The following is a 19,832-nucleotide window of genomic DNA, read 5'->3' on the forward strand; positions in this document are numbered from 1 at the left end:
GAGACAAACCAGGCATGTTAAGGTAAGGAGGCTAATACGCCACGCAATGCTCCTCTGGGAAATTTAATATGCAAATTGTCTCTTCAGAGAGGAAGAGGTCTTGAACTCTAGTGCCACCTATAGGAAGTAGCAATTCTAAGGATTCTAGGATTGCTTCTTCTAATAGGTGTCACTAGAGTTCAAGTCCTCTTCTTCCCTGAATTGGTAATTTGCAAGATAATTTAGGTTATAGCCAGCACAGTTTTATGAAGGACAGATTACATCAAACTAACCTGTTTTTATGAAGAGGCGAGCATAAAACTGAACATAGAGTAGCTGTGTATATAGCAATTTTGGACTTTATAAAGGCATGTTACACTACCCCCATGGATGCCTAATGAGTAGATAAGGTATATTGGTTTAGAAAAAAAGGTTTATAATTGGCTGACAAACTGACTCGAAGACAGCACCAAGAGAGTTGTTGTGAATGTCTGATACTCTGAATGGTGTCCAGTTATAACTGGCGAACCCTAAGGTTGAGCGCTGGCTCCATTATTATTCCAAATATTTGTTAATTATATAGAAAATTGGATTATTTGTGTTGTTTCTATTTTCCATATTACGCCAAACTATGTATTGTAGTGTAGTGTACTCTATGGAAGTCGTTCATAAGTTACAAGCTGACATGAACAAACCGAAAATAAAATGAGGATCAGTGTGGATAAAAGAAAAGTTATGCATATGGGCACTAATAATATAGTGTAATCTTATCTTCTAGGGAAAATAAAACTAGGAGAGTCACTTATAAAGAAGGATCTGGGTGTACTGATAGATCACAGACTAAATAACAGCATTCAATGTCAATAAACTGTTTCTAAGACCGGCAGGATATTGTCATATATTAAAAGAGGCATGGGGCAGGGAGGTTATATTACCACTTTACCAAGTATTATTGTGATCTAATCTGGAATATGTAGTTCATTTCTGGGCAACAGTTTATAGATAGAATGCCCTGGAGCTAGAAAGAAGGTACAAAGAAGAGCCACAAAACTAAAAGCTTATAGGGGCATCTTAGTTAATAGGAAAGATTGAAATAATTACATGAATTTAGTCTTGAGAAGCAATGAACAATAATGTTATCATTCTACTTTACATAAAGAATACACACGTATCGCAAAGTTAAAACTGAAAACTGTATAGGTCAAATATTTAAAATGAATGAGGGCCATTCTATATATTTTTGCCTATTTGTACCACGATAAAACTTCATGATTTTATGCCTGTTGTATTGTCAATTCCTATATCGGTATCATCAATCGGAGCTAACAGGTTTTAATTAATAAGAAATAGACCCTAGACTGCAGATACTTTTGTGGGCAAGTACTATCAGTTTGGTTATGCAGGGTGGGCCATGTATATGGATACACCTAAATAAAATGGAAGTGGTTGGTGATAAAACTTCCTGTTTGTGGAACATTAGTATATAGGAGGGGGAAAACTTTTCAAGATGGGTGGTGACCATGGTGGCCATTTTGAAGTTGGTCATTTTGGATCCGACTTTATAAATGGCCCACCCAGGTGTATTCATATAAATGGCTCACCCTGTAGTATTACTAAAACATGACACTAGGGTAAAAAATATTTAGAGGCAGTTCGCACTAGGGTAAAAGCCATATAAATTTTTCTAATTTTTTATACATTTTTCCCTTTAAATATGTTTAATAAACCAACACCAATTGTGATATCTGAGAGTGATTTCTGATCTACAAAAGGTTGGGAGCCCCTGCCCCACATGATGGTGTGAATATAATTGACTTTTACGCATCCAATCCCCAGTTGACAAGCATATGTATGACATAAATCATCTGCTATTGTCCTGCCTTGCTGTCGTATTCTTGAGACAAGGTCTATTTTTACAGTCCTTATATTTGGAATCACCAAAATGTAAATTTATTATGAACATACAAATCTTGAGAAAGAATCCACAGTTATAATAATAATATGTAATTAGCCTCACTCTTGCATATTAAAGAATACAACTGGTGGTTCTTGTCTATGTTCTTTTCTTAGCATGTGTTTCATCAGTCATTAACTGAAATGTGGGCAATCTTTACAATGATACTCCTATTGCTACTTCAATCTTATACTACCGCAAGAGTTTAGATAAAAATTAGCTGGTAGCACATATTTAATAACATATTATAAATATATTATGCACTGTACAACAACCATTTATGGTGGTAATGTTATCCTCCTTTTATTTTAATCAGTACTCAAGTATCTGCATCTTTTATAGTGTTGTACAGAAATTACATATCCATGTCCTACTCAGATTTCCCTGCATTAACAGTAATAATATAGTAATATAGTTGGCAAGGCCGGAAAAAGACATTTGTCACCAGCAGGCGCGCTGTCTGGGTGTTATGTTTGACTCCGATCTCTCCTTCACCTCCCATATACAATCTCTTGCCTGCTCATGCCGCTTACACCTAAAGAACATCTCTAGAATCCGCCATTTTCTCACCATGGAGACAGCTAAAACCCTCACTGTCGCCCTGATCCACTCCCGCTTGGACTACTGCAATGCTCTATTAATTGGCCTCCCCCTTACTCGACTTTCCCCTCTCCAGTCCATCATTAATGCAGCAGCCAGGGTCGTTCATCTGGCTAATCGTTACTCGGACGCGTCCGCTCTTTGCCAGTCGTTAAACTGGCTGCCCATTCATTACAGGATACAATTCAAAGTACTTGTTCTCACCCACAAAGCTCTTCACAATGCGACACCCTCTTACATCTCCTCCCTCATTTCTGTCTATCAGCATAGCCGACTGCTGCACTCTGAAAATGACTTTCGACTAACCTCTGCACTAATCTGTACCTCCCACTCCCGACTCCAAGACTTCTCCCGTTCTGCGCCAATCCTCTGGAATGTCCTACCCCAAGATATTAGGACAATCCACAATTTGCATAGTTTTAGGCGCTCGCTCAAAACACATTTGTTCAAAGCGGCCTATCACGTTCACTAATCAAAGTCATTTTATGTGTGTGTGTGTGTGTAGCCCATTCACTATCTCCATCTATTCCCCAACCCCTGAAGATGGCTGGACCATCATTGTAAATACATCATTGTAAATACACACCTGTACTTTGTATCTCCCCCTCCTCATTGTAGATTGTAAGCTCTCACGAGCAGGGTCGTCTTATTTCGTTTTAATTATTGTATTGTTAACGTTGTTACTTATAACTTTTGTGTTTGAAACTGTTAAACTGTAAAGCGCTGCGGAATATGTTGGCGCTATATAAATAAAGATTATTATTATTATTTGTCCATCCAGTTCAGCCTATAACGTAATGATTTTTTTAATTTACATTAGGGGAAGGCAAATTGTTCAGTTCATCTATTGATGTTCCAAAATGGTCCAAAGTTCAGATTTACATTAAAGCAATCATTTCTAATACTTATAGGAACACCTTACAGGTATATGATATCCATATGCAACTTTAATTGCCCACTTGTTTGGTTGGATACCAATGACAATTTATATTTCCAGCAAGTTAATATTTTGGGTTTACATAAGCCATATAATGTTTTACTGTCATTTTTGAAGGAGAACTGAGCATAATCAATAAGCATCTTCCTGACTGTGTCTTACCATGGAACAGAACACATTTTCTGACATATTTTACTACATCGTGTGCACAATTATTAGAAAAGTTATTATTTTGAGCAGAGCATCATTTTTATGCAGAATTTCCAACTCCAACCTGTATAACCACTTATTAAGCTGTGCAGCATTATTAGGCAGCTTGGTTGCCTCAGTCAGAATAGGCCAAAAACAAGATTTAAAGACCCCTGAAAAGTAAAAAAAATGTTAAAGTTTTATAGAGGAGTGCAGTAGTATTGAAATAGTTAAGATATTATCAAAAGGTTTGCTGAAAATTGTCAACTGGGGCCCAAAAAAAGATGCACATTAACTGCCGAAGATTTGAGAAGAATCAAACATGTAGCAACCGGGAACCTGTTATCCTCCAGTTCTGTCACATTCCAGAGATGAGTCCTCCATAGAGTGGCCAGAAGTACAAGGTGTTCAGTGCTCAGAAACATGGCCAAGGTAAGGAAGACTGAAACCCGACAACCACTGAACAAGACACAGCAGTTGAAACATCAAGACTGGGCCAAGAAATATGGCATTTGTGCAGATTGATCTTCTGGCAGACTTCAGGAAAATGGTGCGGCAATGATGAGACAAGATCTCAATATGAGCAAGTGCTGCCACTGGCGATAGTTTACTGATGCCCACCATGAGATCAATATGAGCACGCTTTACCTGCAGTTAGGATGGCGCAGGAGTGAAATTTAAATTAGGAAAAGGATAAAGACACCCGGGGCAGCGGAGGGACCATGTCACAGCCGAAGACCCTACCCACAGCCCCTACTCACACCATAGTCCCGCCCGATGCTCGAATACCAAAACTTCTAATGATGATTTTAAAACTACCAGACTGTAGATTTCCTCACTGAATTTATGTATTAAATCTGTATAATGACGCCATTATGGGTATAGGTTTAGCGTAATATGTATAACCCTGATGACAGGTTTTCTTTAAATGGGAAACTTTTGGTGAAGGAAAATAGTAACCTCTCTGAACAGTATCTGGAAGGCTGTGGTTTGCTGCTGCCCATAAAGTTCATCAACAACAGAGTAAGAAACTGTCAGACTGCAATGATGGAAGACTTATGGCTGTTATTGAAAAGAGAGGATGTTATATAGGTCACTGATATATAAAATGCTAAAAAATGACATGGTTTTTAAATTGTCAATAGTAATCTGGTTTTGTGAATAAAACTAATCTTTATCTGTAAAATTTCACTACCATTTATAATCAATTTAAAACATGCAAGATCCATGTGTCTGAGTCAGTTTTTGGTAGCATAGCCATGCCATGGCTGTTGTGTGTGGATTCACCTTTATAAGTAAATATGCATTATTGAGTACTTATAATTATTAAAGGTTAAGGTTTCTTAAAGAAGGGTAATATAATTACTTACATATCGTACAATGAAAAGTACAGCACACAGTGTTTGGGAAAACAGTCTAGTGCTGAGCATGACATAGTGACATCCTGGATTTTTTAACCCCATGACTGGGCAAAGTGTGTTGAAATTCCCCAAAAAAAGTGCAATTCCACAATTGTTATTTGAGGTTTTTTTATTTAACATGTTCACTATACAGTAAAACTGACCAGGAAAAATGATTCTCCAGGTCAGTAGCATTACGCAAATGCCAAACATGTATAGTTTTATTTTTATTGAAGTGATGAAAACATTTTTTGCCTGTGACACAATTTTCCGAGACCCATAGCATTTAAAATTTTGTTGAAAAGGTGACTGTTTGAAGTCTTATTTTTTTGTGCCCTGAGTTGATGTTTTTAATGATACCATTTTGGAGCACATATAATGTCTTCATCGCTTCCTATTGCATTTTATTGCAATGCTGCGGCATCCAAAAAAAAGTCCCATTTTGATTTATTTCACATTAAGCCATTAACCGATTGGATTAATTTATTTTACATATTGATAGATCGGACCCTTACAAATGCAGCTATGCCATGCGTATTTTTCATTTTTTTGTTAAAATAGTTTTTTTTTTTAAAGGGGCAAAAGGGGGTGATTAGAACTATTGTCTTTTTTTAATTTTTTCATATTTTTAAATACATTTTTTTTCACTATTTACTGTATTTAATAGTCTCCTTAGGTGACCTGAACCTGCGATCTTCTGACTGCTTGTACTATGCATAGTAATACATAAGCACTGTTATGTTTAAAGAAAATCACCATTGAAAATCTCCATCTCAAATACAGGTCTTCAGCAGACCTCTCGCTGTCATGGCAACCCACTCCAAACAAGGCTGTTAGAGGCAGACTTATTAAATTCGTCATCATCAGGCAGAAAATATGTGGGTTTGGAGTGCGTGCACACATCAAAGTCAGGGACACAACATATGACGTAAATGTACGTCATATGTCATGAAGGGGATTTCAATAAGATGGGCTTATATCTTATGGAACCCATAAAAATATGTGGAGTTTTGACTGGATACATAAAATAGAGTGAGGCAGATAATAAGTACAAAAAAAATAAAAAAAATACAAATACATTTTTGAAAATAGAGACAAGCAGAAGGATCACATTTGTACACATACACTAAAACACATTAAGTAAGGAACGTACAGAAAAAAGTTGCGGCCTCCACTGACTGTCTCAGCGAAAATAATAATGGGAATTTCTCTGTAGATCACATCCACCTTTTGGGTCTTTAAGACCTGATGTTTTTTCTTGTCAATGGTATCTCTTTTGTAGTCAGGAAATTAATATCGCAAACTGGTTACTTGCTCATAGGCTCAACACATTAATAGAGTCTGTGTGATTAATAGACCAAATAATTGTCCATCGTTATGACTTATTAGTAGAGGCTGCTCCAGGGTTTAATAATTACAGATAATTAGACCTGCCAGCTAGCTATTCAGTGATATGATAAAGGAGTAATGGGACGACTCAGCTGATTAACCCTTTTATATCTCCCATGGTGATGATTAGTATCCTACAAGATTGAAATTAAATCATCATTTCAGTGGTTGACACATCCTTACTGCCACCCTACAAATATGAACCGCTGCGGTGCGTAAACCCTGGACTTTGTACAATATCAGCCGACTAGTTTATTTCTATATGTACAGTATACATTACATATGTACAGTATGTATTCATAAGAATGATATTCGCCATCAACTTATTGGCAGACAAAAAAAAATTCTAATTAATCGTTGACTCGTATTTTTATCATTATTCAGATGTTTTAAGCTTTACCTAAATTACAACAACCCAGACTTGAAATATTTAAAACTATATATTATATAGACTTGTAAAGTTGATGTGCAATCTATTAAAATGTATCAAATATAAAGGTTTCATAAAATATAATACTTATCATAAATAATTCTAGTTCAAATTAACAGATCCTACATATATTTTATTTCAGTATCCATTACTTATTCTTAGCTATTCTAACTAAATAGTTTAGATGTTAGGGGAGACAGAATATAGTTCGTGCTCAGGTTTCCATCTGACACCTCGGCATAAAGATGAAGTCTACAGTAGTACTATTAGATATGGAGGCTGATATTTTAGTGGCTGAATAATTGCTCAAATTGCTAAGATAATATGTTTAGAATCTTGTGGGAAACAGATGTTGCACTTTAATAAACTCTACAAATATTAGCTTACTTTTTCTACTTTAAAGAAGTTCACCTATACTTACACAACCCCTTCTTAAATACTATATCCCCCTTTAAAAATAAAAACATCTCGGGGCAGGTACTCCTGAGGCTTCTGTGACATTGTCATGGCCGTCGAGTCCTGCAGCGAATAAGCTAAGTGGTCGCTTTTGGGCTGTGGTTCTCACAATACCCTGGACGTTCGAGGTTCATCCAAAGGAATCAGAGCACAGCAGCTCCGTAGAGACAACTGATTGACTATAGGTTTCACAAGGCATGACACTGCCATGTGAGCCTAGGGGACCTGGCTCTAACATTGCTGAAACAGTGCCGTAATGAGGGGTAATTGTAATGTGTTTTTAATTTACAAAGGGGAATATAGTATTTAAAACTGAGTTTTCCTAGTAGTGGACAACCCTTTTAAGGACTGTGAGTAAAACTGGATGATGTAAGCAATCTGCTTAGTATACAGATGTATCAGCTGTATTTTTCAATGCTCATCACTCGATTGATGCTTTTTAAGTGAATGCCAGTTCTCTCTTTTGTAATCGGTCCTACATCATTGTGATTGATGTGTCTTGTAAATAAGCTTTCTGTAAATGTCAGACTGTCATGGATGTGGTAGGTCTCCCAGGCACTACAGTATGCTGGCAAAATATTTAATAACAAAGCATACAAGAAAGAAATAACTGGCAAAATAAAAAGGGTGTGAAAAGAAAAGTAGACACCGTTGAGTAGTAGGAAACATTAAGAAAGTAAGCAAGTTGAAAAAATGAACAACAGATCATTGAACGATGAGTGCGGGACCCTGTGTGGAAGGCAAGTTGAGTTGCAATTCACACATCACCATCTGTTTTAATGATGTGAAAAAGTGTGACATTGAAGAGCACCTGGTGTCCATTGTTCCAGGCATAGAGCGCACGGTCCCGAGCATTGTAATCCAGCATGGATATATGAAAATACTGATTGTGAAAGGGGATGTCCATGTACTCATATGAAGAGGACTTGGTTGAGTATGAGTAGTAGACCTTGGCACCAGTAAGATGGTTGTTGGTGACATACAATGTGCCACAAATCATGAAGGATTCTCCAGCACTCCTTTTGGGGTATCCTGTACTCCAGCTCTTAACAACTTCTAATGTGTCTTGTCGAAGTTGGCTTATGACAATATTTCCAGCATTCTGGTTAGTAGCATAAACGGCCCACAGCCCAAACTCATCAGCCATCAAGTCGATGTCAGAGTAGCCACCCCAAGTGTAAGGATAGACATTGTTGAAACCGGCATTGTCCAAGCTACGTTGGGCCAGGATTTTCCCTGTATTGAAGCTGTACTTGATGATTATGTTGCTCTGATACTTGTTGAAGAAAAGTGAACCATTGTAAACCAGGTGACTAGTGCCAGCCCATTTAACTGGTAAGGTGTAAGTCCTGGATTCAGCTCCTGTGACAAAATCTGCCAGTGACTTGTACTCCCGAACTATTTTGCTTGTGGTGAAACCTTCCATATACCAGACCTATCAAGAAAATAAAAACATTTCTAATTACCTCATACTTCTTCATGCATTGTACATCTATTCTCCTTATTTATCTTTTATTTACATATGAATGAACACATAAAACATGATTAATAAAGTGTAAATCATTAAACAGTTTTCAATGCTTTCTATTTTTTTAGTTAATTGATCTTATATCAAATAATGCATGTAATGGAGTGGAAAAAGATGTGATCATTATTATAATACATCAAAGTATAATTTATCTACTCTTTACAAAATTTTTCTTGTTTATTAACCATGCAGTACATACACGATTGTTTTTCTCAGATGCTACAGGATCCGTCATCCAAGCTCCAAACCGTGGCCCAGATGCCTTTACTGTAACAGGTCCAGTAATCTTCATGAGCTTTCCACATGCTAGAACAAAAAAAGATGTTCATGAATACATGACGTGTGACAGACTTGAAATTATTTTCTTATTTCTCCTTATAGGTGTATCCTCAAGTTGTCTATTCTGTAGTTCAGAGCAATGCAATCTCCTTATGGTCTTCTCACTTCCTGCTTTCTGGCAGGGCGGGTTCGCCTCCTTGAGTGACAGTTCTGGTGAGCAAAACTGTAGTATTTTGCTGTAACACATTCAGCTCTGAGGCCATGTTCACATGTTTTGTATTTTGGCAATATTTTTCATCACTATTTGCAAGCCAAAATCAGGAGTGTAACAATCAGAAAAAAAGTATAATAGAAACACGTCACCACTTCTATATTTTTCACCCACTACTGCTTTTAGCTTACAAATACTGAGGTAAAAACTGATCAAATACTCAATGTGTGAATGTGGACTCAGTGGTTCTGTAGTATATCATTATATTTACACACAAAGATAACAGGGTGTTTGAAGAAACGCATGGCTCAGGACAGTGTAGTTCAGGACAGTGTAGTAATTGGAAGAACTGTTATGGGAGAAGCTCATGTTGTGGACTGGTAATTTTGCAGGATTTATATTAGTAGCTCAGTCATGAGCTGAGAAGTTGGGGAAATGGAGGTGATCAGCTGACTGCAGAATAGAAATCAATGGGCTTGGGAGAGATCAATTGGATGTTAGGAGGGAACTTCTCTCCAGGAATATATCTACCAGGCACTCTCGGCCAGGGTGCACTCTCGGCCATGGTCTGAGCAGGCTCTTGAGGCCAAGCTCTATGGAAACCAGCTGTACACCATAAAAGATAAAAAGCTCTCATTGCAGGAGAATCGCAGCAGATGGAAAAAGAAAACCAACTGCAAACTTGCTTATTTTTATACTGTATAATTAAAGCACCATGAGAATATCCCATTAAATTCACTGATTTCATGCAAAGTATTGATACTAATCTTCTTAATATTCTTATTACACACCACGACTGCACATGAGCTTATACATTTTGCAAATGGGTATATGAGTCTTTGAAGAGCTTATAGACTTTGAAAAGGAATAATTCTAGTACAATGTGTGACAACACAGTGTCAATCTGGACACTAGTGTGGGGGTGATTTATTCTTAATTTAGCCAGATGTACTGTTCGTTTGTTCAGTAGGTCAAGCCATTGTTTCATGTGAGATTGTACATTGACCCTTGTAGTATGTTAATTTGTGGAATGCCTATTGATTACTTATAGCCCACTGTGGTGTACTAGTCTGCACAACTTGGAGGACAAAACTCAGTCTAATTGAACAATCAACCAATGAGGGATTCTTTCCCCCATCTTCCCTTAATCCTGTGGGATATAAAAGGGGCCTGCCTCTTTCACCAGTATGATGCTGCAGAACATCAGCCTAGGAACCAAGGCTACAACTGATGGAATATATCCCCAGGGAGTCATTTGAAGAACCCAGGTTGGGACAATCAGGTCATCTGGCCACATACCTTGCTATGCTCAGTCAGCTTCCTAAGCTTGCTGAAACCTCCTCTCTCAGGATGGCTTCCAAATGCATGGTGCTACTGGTTGAGCTAGTTGGCCCTGGATGCCCCGAATTTTCAGAGGTTCTAATCCCTAGCAAGCCAGCAGAAGGGTGACACTCTGTTATATGCACCATCTTGGGTCCTTGCTGGGAATGTACTATATGTTGCTCCAAAATGAAGAGACTCCAGCTCCATGAACTGTAATTCTTGATTCACATCATGTTGATGAGGGTCATGTCAATTTGTATCACTGACTATGTATGTCCTTCGAATTGCTTATGTGAATAAAGAATCACAGTTCGTGGAGATGGAGTCTCTTCATTTTGAATTGTCCACACCTTGACAAGGAGCTTCCAGGCTCCGGACATCCTCAAGATGCAATCCCGGTGAACTGGATTTTATTTTATTGTTGTTAACTGTTAGTGATATAATAAAATCTTACTGGAGTGTGGTATCCTCACCATGTGTTGTCTGAGTAGTGTTCTGCCCATGGTGAAGGAGTGCAGGCATTCAGTTGGATGAGCCCTGGTCCGTGCGGTCTTTCTAAAGACAGCCAGGCAAGAGCACTCACTGATCCCCGTATCTACACACAATGTATGATCCTCAACAGTTATATTTAGTTTTTTCATAAGTTTTTGGATAATAATTGCTATATGTCAGATTTTCTCTTTATAAATAGCTTTAATGTTTTTATTTACATACACTGTATGGATAAAAGTAAGTATTGGGACACCTACACATTACATCAATAGATTTTATTTTTTAAGGCCTCCCATTCTAAATTGATGGACATTACTAATAGTTTGTCCCTCTCTTGCAAATATGACAGCCTCCAGTCTTCTGGGAAAATTTTCCACAAGATTTTGGAATGTGTCTGTAGGAATTTTTGGCCATTCACCCAGAAGCGCATTTGTGATATTAGACACTGATGGTGGGTGAGCGGGCTTGGTTCGCAGTCTCCATTCTAGCTCATACCAAAGTTGTTTGGGAGGTTTCAGTTGAGGGGTCTGTGGATGTAAGTCACTTTCTTCAACACCAAATTCACCCAATCATGTCATTATGGACCTTGGACATAGTCATGCTAGAACAAAAATGACCTTACCCAAACTGTCTCTAAAATGTCTTAGGGGTCTTCATCTCTAAAATCCTGGAACGCTTGGTCCACTCCCGTCTAATCCGCTATCTCTCGGATAACTCTCTTCTCGACCCCTTACAATCTGGTTTCCGCTGTTTACACTCCACTGAAACTGCCCTCACTAAAGTCTCTAATGATCTAATAACATCATGTCCTCCCTCTATCTGAATCTAAATCTTTCCAAAACGGAACTTCTTGTGTTTCTCCCTTCTACTAACCTCACTCTACCCAACATCGAAATTACCCTTGAGGGTTCAACCATAATTCCCAAGCAGCATGCCCGCTGTCTTGGGGTCATATTCGACATCAAACTTTTCTTTACTCCCTATATCCGATCACTCACTCGCTCTTGTCACCTGCATCTTAAAATCATCTCCAGAATGTGACCTTTTCTCACCTTTGAAACTGCTAAGACTCTTACTGTCGCTCTTCTTCATTCTCGTCTGGACTACTGCAACTCTTTTCTGATCGGTCTCCCTCTTACCAAACTTTCTCCTCTCCAATCCATCTTGAATGCGGCAGCCAGGGTCATATTTCTGTCCAGCCACTTCACCGATGCCTCCATCTTGTGGCAGACATTACACTGGCTACCCATTCGCTACAGGGTCCAGTATAAACTCATCTCTCTCACCCACAAGGCTCTCCACAGTTCTGAAATGCCTTGTATCTCCTCTCTCATCTCTGTCTATCGCCCTACACATGCCCTCCGCTCTACAAATGACCTAAGACTAACATCCCCCATAATCCGAAACTCGCACCTCCGTCCTCAAGACTTCTCTCGTGCTGCGCCAGCTCTTTGGAATGCACTTCCCCAGAGGATCAGACTGATACCTAGCCCCGACCTATTCAAGTGCGCTTTGAAAACCCATCTCTTCAAACAAGCCTACCACATCAACTACTCAGTAAACTAACTTTGTCCTGTTCCCTCCTTCCAAATATTATTCTGAATCTGCACCCTACTATTCATCTGGCTCCAGACCCTCCATGCACATGATAACTGCACTTGGTACTTGACTATTGCACTTAAACACACAGGCTGATGACCGGATCATGCAGCTTTATATGAAAATCCCTATTTATTAAAATTGCCGGACCTGAAATAACAAGCACTTTTCACCTATTGTGTCCCCCCATTTCCTTGTAGATTGTAAGCTTGCGAGCAGGGACCTCACCCCCTAATGTCACTGTTTAAATTGTCTTAACTTGTATTGAATTTATTGTCTGTACATGTCCCCACTTAATTCTAAAGTGCTGCGGAATATGTTGGCGCTATATAAATAAAAATTATTATTATTATTAAGTGTAACATTTCACCTTGAGGAGAGTGCCAAGGTGATATGAGGAGGCTTATGGGCCTTGCAACTGACTTTTAGGACTGCTACATCCGAATGTGGCACTAGACTTCAAGCCTGCTTCATCTCTAAAGAGGCTATTTGAATGCATACGTGTCTTGTATGCTAAAGCTTTGAGATTTCATATCACTGGAAATCAGCAATTTAACTAAACCCAGAAAAAACAACACCATAGCATTATCCCTCCTCTACTAAACTTCACAGGTGGCACAATGCAGTCAGGCAGGTAATGTGCTACTTGTATTTACTAAACTCAGAATTGGTACAGCCGAATGGAGAAGTTTTAATTGTTATTAATACCAAGAGATTTTGACTTTTATCAGTCAGCAGAGCATTGGCGCCCTAAATGTACTAGGCTCCTCGGCACTTGGCAACCCTGCTCTATAAATCCATATGGTCTGCCACTTAGAGGCCATGCTGCTGCTGTTACTATATGCTTCTACTTTACAATAATACCATTCATAATTGATCATAAGATATTTATTTGGCAAGAAATTGCATGACCCTAATTGATACAACAATGGTATCCTATTACTGTACCAAGCATGTATTAAGTACCGTAATCTTTTTACATCTAACTATTTACATTTTTGGAAGACTCAATGCTTGGGAGGGGGTGGATTTTATCAAACTGTGACGATGGGACTAAATGATAATAGAGAAATCAATGATTAAGATATATATCCAAATACAATTGTTTACGTAGTATATGTCTATGTATATTTTCATTTTTTGGCAGGGATCCATTTCGAACATCATATATAACAGTATTACTAAAAAAAAAACCAGCCAAGCATCATCTTATTTATATACTGTTTTCATGATTCTACTTTTGTCATTTTTATTGAGTATTGCTTTCTGCTGATTTTTAAACACTAAGCATGCTGAAATTATAATTAATGCCAAAACTAATGTGGTTATCAGTGCGCCTTCTGAATAAGAATACAGACATTTGCATTCATTAATATTTGTGGCCATAAAATAACTCATAGGCAAAATCATCCTGAAGATGTCCCGCATGAATATGGCCTTACATACATTGCAGATATGAAATCATCACCAAACGCAGCAAGTCAAACAATGCATTGCTTATTGTTTGTCCTTTTCTCCACAGGCCATTAGTAATAGAAAATAATTTGTGTAAAATAATACTGATTATCTCAGAGGCCGCTTTCATTTATAGCAGAGACTCCCCGCAATTCTCTGTGAACACGCAGGCAGGTTGAGCGCAGCAGCACAACACTTCAATAAATAAATTGCAGCTTTTTTTTTCCACCTCATCAGATCTGAGTTTCTTAGCAAAGTTATACCTCTAACCTCTCACTTTTCTAAAGTGCTTTCCTACCTTTTGTAAAAACAACAGATATTTAAAAAAATATGCCTTTCAAATAATCACTTCTAACCATTAAGCACTTATTCTCCTGCTGTGTACGGAAATTAAGCAGGCATGTCTATTTTATTACAGCAGGCATCCCATTTCTTCTGTGTCTTTAGCATATGAGCCAAAGTTTTAATGCAATTTCATAGGAGAGCAATCATGACTGTTCAATAGAAGCAATAAATGAACAGTTTAACCATGTTTTCTTTACATTTCCTGATTCGAAATGCAAAATAAATTAAATAACTTGACAGCTGAAAGTGTTCTCTCTGTAAAGTTTAAAATGGGTTCAGTGATAATAATGCCATTAAATTCTTGTTTTCTGAGAAGTTATGATAAATGTTGTATTTGCTTCAGAATAAACAACCTCTGCTGCATAGTTTAAAGCACCAGCAGAGGTTGTCACAAACACACCCCCTGTCATGATTCCACCACTTATGGTCTCCTATGAATGCTGTGAATGACAGCTGTGCCAACCTATGGGATAGAGGGCTTGCAGAGTTGTCAGCCATTAGGATTGTGAGTGACAGCTCTGCCGCCCAATCTGAGGCAGAGGTGGGAGTATTGTGAATTACAGCTCATCTGTCCTATCTGGCTGGGTCTGTGGGATCTTCATAAGGTATCATCCATTCCGGGTGATTAAAAGGCTATTTAGCATGCTGATCATTGTCAATTGTAGATTTGCTCAAGTGGTGTGTGTGTGCATGTTTGCACTGTGCTCTAAGTTGTATTCTGATTTCGGTGTAAACCTTACTTTTTCCTTTGACCATCCAATTGACTTACAGCTTTGTCTTGATCTGCTATATTCTTGAACTTGGACTGTTATCTAACTATGCTTTTGTTTTTTCCCTTTGTCTATTACAAGTCCTCTTGGTAGTGACCCCAGACCTCTCGACTATCCTGGATCACGGTTAGTCCGTGAGTAGTGACTAGCGTCACATTGAGTAGCGACTAGCGTCACATTACAATTGGGCCAAATACATTTCTTTTCTTTCACCCACCAGTATGGAACGAATTTGCACACTTTGTGATCAGGTGATGAATCTGACCAAGATGGCTCAGGATCTGGTCAGGGAGCCCCAGAAAATAAAAGCATCACAGACTCAGCTGCAGGGTCAGCTTTCCCGTGCAATGGGTGCTACTCAGAACCCTCTGCTGCCGGCAGTAGCAATCATGGCTGTACAGTCTGATGCACAATTGTTCTCTCCTGAACCAGCATTTGCTCTCCCTGATAAATTTTCAGGGAAGAAAAATCTGTTCAGGGTGTTTAGGGAGAGCTGTAGGTTAATTTTACCCTGTGAATCTTCTGGAGATGAGTCACAGTGGGTGGGAATAATCATGTCACTACTATGAGGCGGCCCTCAGACTTGGGCATTCTCTTTATCCCCACAAGCCTCACAATGGTCTTTGATTAATGCCTTTTTTGACTTGATAGGGTTAATATATGTCAAACCTGACAGGATCCAGGTCGCAGAGGCAAAGATTATGACTTTGACTCAGGTGAGCTGCACTGCGGAGGATTACTGAACCGAGTTCCAGCAATGATCTATGAAATTGCTGTGGAATGATGCAGCTCTCAGGTGCCAGTTCCGCAGAGGCCTTGTAGATGCTTTCAAGGATGTTCTAGTTATCTATACTTCACCTTGTTCCTTAAAGGAGGCCATGGCCCAGGCTATTTGGTATTGCAGATTTCGGGAGAGGTGTGATGAGTGACAAGGGGGCTCAGTCATTTCCCTGAACCTGTCCATTTATATGATGCAGAACTGATGGAACTTGGAGCTGCCAGCTCTCGGGTCGTTGAGAGCAGGCATTGGCGCAATTCTGGACTATGCTTTTACCATGACTGCGGGCATTTTCTTTAGGACTGCATGATAAAAAAAACATGCAAGCTGGCAGGAAGCGCCAAAGTAAGTATGTATGATTGTTGAGGAGGTCACCCAGATTTTCAGGTACTTTTCACTCTTCTGATATACTGCTTTTGCAACTATGTTTTCAGAACTTATGTTTATCTGCATTTGCTTTCATTGACTTTGCTTCTGCAACCAACTCCATTAATTCAGGACTGGTTCTTAAATTAGGATTAGGGACAACAAGAGAGACCCATTCAAATTGTCGCTATTAAAAGGACACCGTTACTCCAAAACTTTATCCTCCTGGTAAAGGTGGAATTCACACTTAGAGAGGGAACACTCCATTCTATGTCCATCTCTTGTGTGATACAGTGACTGGCATCATTGTGAATGGCCGGTATGTGTTGCAGAGACAGAGGTTGTCCTCTGCGCTGTAAGCCCGAAATTTTGTTGCTCTGGGACTTGTAGTTCCACAAGTGTTTTGTTATGAGGGGGGCTTACAGGGTTAGTTGGAAACCTGGGCAGGACTGATGAACCACACACACCTATGGGGGTGGTTACCGGTACATAATGTGACCAGGGTATGGATCACATATTCAGAGTGTATGGACCTGAATGGTCAGAGTGTGAGGTTTTGGATGGCCTGTGTGTTGGAACATCCTGAAGTGGAGTGGATTCCTGGAAGCACATGGTGAGGGTATGGACTGATGGACTGCATGTTGGAATGTCCTAGAATGGACTGGATTCCTGGAAGCACATGTGAGGCCGTATGTGCAAAGTCTGTGATGGCACTGCGTTGGGGAAGCTACCGTTCCTTCTACATATCTGGACTATCTGATGTGCCCTGGTCACAAGGACGATGATCCCAGTTAGGCAGCATCCCTGGGAACCAGCACTGACAGGAGTCAGTGTGTGGAGCAGGAGCTCCTGTATGGTAACTCCAGATAAAGGGGGTAACGGGCAAAGTAGTATCTGCCATTGGAACAGATTGTCGGTCGTTATTGTGTTCCCTTGATATATATAATGAACTGTTCATGGTGCAGTTTATGATGCCAAAATAAACCGGATAGTCTGTTTATGTGAGAAACCGTGCCAGAGTGCTTTATTCCCGTTGCCAAGCGAGTGTCCCCCAACACACTCAGAGAGTTTTATCTCACGTATGGTGGAGAGTGCAGGCAACGGTTCAGTTGGCATGTGTGGAGGTAATTGCTGTAAATCGGCAGGGTTACAAAGTTTGCTGTGGATCGGCGGGTCCATGAAGCTTACAAGCATCTCGGCGGGGTTACGAAGAGTTGCTGTGGATCAGTGGGTCCACGAAGTCTGTGGTGCAGAGCCGTGCAGAGCCTTGTGGATATTAGCTGCAGTTGCAGCAAGAGGTCCGGCAGCAGCAGGAGCTGCAGTTGCAGCAGCAGCGGCTTGTGATCAGCACCCAGAGGTGCCGGCAGTTTGTTACTGCAGCAGGATCTGTGGCAGCACCAGCAGGAGCTGGTGATGTGTCGTGAGAGAGAGGACATTGGTCCAGATCATGCAAACTCTTAAAAGGCAATGGTGACCCAAAAATACTTATTTGTTGTGCTGTGCGGACTGGTACTTCTGAGTACCGTAGGGAGTCCATGGGATGTTCCCCAGGGAAGGAGTGGTATCCCAAAAAGGGTGGAGTCCCAAAAAGGGATGGAGTCCCAAAAGGAGGTGGTAACCTGAACAGGGACAGTTGCCCAAAAAGGGGTGGAGTCCCAAAAGGGGGCAGTAACCCGAACAGGGATGGTTGCCCAAAAGGGGGTAGAATCTTAGGGAATGATAGTTGCCCAAAAGTGGGTAAAGCATCCCGAAGGGGTGCCACAGATGAACTGTTGCCAGGGGCAAGTACACTATGTGTGTCCAGTCTGCCATAAGAACTATCCTCCGGGCAAGAGGCTATGTGGGTGTGTTCTGGAGTTGAATGCCGAGGTAGAGGATGTAATTTGGTCTGGTCGATTCGGGGAGGTTCAATGACCCTAGTAAGGGCTGTGGAGGATAAATTTGTAATGTCCGAAAGGAATATCGAGGTCACTAAGGTTTATTCAGTCAGGAACCATACATATCTTGAGGCCACCATAGTCCCAAACTTAACCTGTCCAGTGATAGTAGGCCAGGACTCTAGGCTGTTCTCACACTTGTGGGAGGAGGGCATTCCTCTACAACAAGAGGATGGAGGTCTCTCTACTGTTGGGTTGGCATACATTAAGGAAGTAACACCTCCCAAAATGGATGGGTCAGACGTAGTAGTGACCAGAAGAAAGTGTGGGTCTAACCAACTCTGGGACTTGGCAAAGGTGACCAAAGGTGTGGCTGTTGAAGCCGGGTAAGCTCCAAGAATGGGGGCCTACACTGTTAGAAATGGAGACCGCTGGTTCTGGGATGACCGATCGGGTGGTGGGGACTCCCATTCAGATGGTGACGTAAGCGGAAAAGAGTGTAGTAAAGCTGACTCGGGTGCAAGTGACAAGTCTTCCTCCCGTCGCCGGAGACGTAAAAGAGGCAAAGGGGCTGAGCAAATTGCACCCTCTGAGAAGATTGATAAAGAGGAGACAGGGACAGGTGCCAAAAAGGTTGACGTCCAAGATAAAGAGATAACCTTACAACTGACAAAACCCAGCACTGGGGTAATTGAAGACATAGGAAACATAAAACTGACTCAGAGTGGTGGTAGGGTAGCAACAGTTAAAATTGCAGTTGAAGAACCACTCCAAGACATAATAGAGAGCCTGCAGGAGAATTCGACGGCTGTCACCCGACAACTAGAGGAGGTCTGTCAACAGCTGGCGAATGAGAGGGTGAAGGTGTTGAGTATGGAAGTCGCCAACTCCGCACAGTTGGATCAGGTGCGTCTCCTGGAGTCTGAGCTCTTGGTAATCAAAGCTCAGGTTGGTCAGAAGGAAGTGCGAGACCATAACTCTCAGGAAAACACTGCTTTGTAGTCTAGGAACAAGAACAGTGATGTTTTAAAGATGCTTAAAGGCCCTGAGACAAGCAGCTGAGCACAGGGAGGATGAGCTGGAGAAGGAAGTCTCGGAGCTCAGAGGTCACCTTTTAATGTGGCAAAGTGTGTATAAGGCCTTAAGGGAAGATGTGGAAGTGGTCAGAGAAGCGATAAGAGGTCTTCTGCAAGAGGAGAAGATGGTGGTCGCAGACTTTCAGCGGCAGTGCCAGAGTGGTAATGAGGTGAAGCTGCCAATGCCCATCCATGCCAGGGGTCTGGAAGAGTGTAAAGTGGAGGAAGAGTTGGCGATAAAAGCAGAATAAGACAGTCACCCGGTTGTGGCAGATGTCTTGATGGAAATCTCCGAGGCAAAACGGGAACTGTCCTTCCATGAAGAGAGTGGAACGTCGCACTTCAAGTGCATGATGGAGGTACCCGAAGACGTTCAAGATGCATGTACTGGTGAGGGTG

General features: G+C 40.5%; 1 protein-coding gene across 2 annotated transcripts in view; it reads right to left on the reverse strand.

Moving 5' to 3' along the window:
* Positions 1-5,171: 5,171 nt before the first annotated feature.
* OLFM3 (olfactomedin 3) overlaps positions 5,172-19,832 on the reverse strand; it is a 405,674-nt gene continuing 391,013 nt past the window's right edge. The window contains exons 5-6 of one of the 2 annotated variants that reach the window (XM_069737372.1): positions 9,062-9,168; positions 5,172-8,769 (exon numbers count right to left, since the gene is read on the reverse strand). In XM_069737372.1, coding sequence (XP_069593473.1) covers positions 8,092-8,769; positions 9,062-9,168 — 785 coding nt within the window. In that variant the 3' untranslated portion in view covers positions 5,172-8,091. The remainder of the gene's footprint in view (positions 8,770-9,061; positions 9,169-19,832) is intronic. The other variant, XM_069737371.1, reaches the window with a different exon arrangement.

This window comes from Ranitomeya imitator, chromosome 8, assembly GCF_032444005.1.
Source record: "Ranitomeya imitator isolate aRanImi1 chromosome 8, aRanImi1.pri, whole genome shotgun sequence".
Lineage (NCBI taxonomy): Eukaryota > Metazoa > Chordata > Amphibia > Anura > Dendrobatidae > Ranitomeya > Ranitomeya imitator.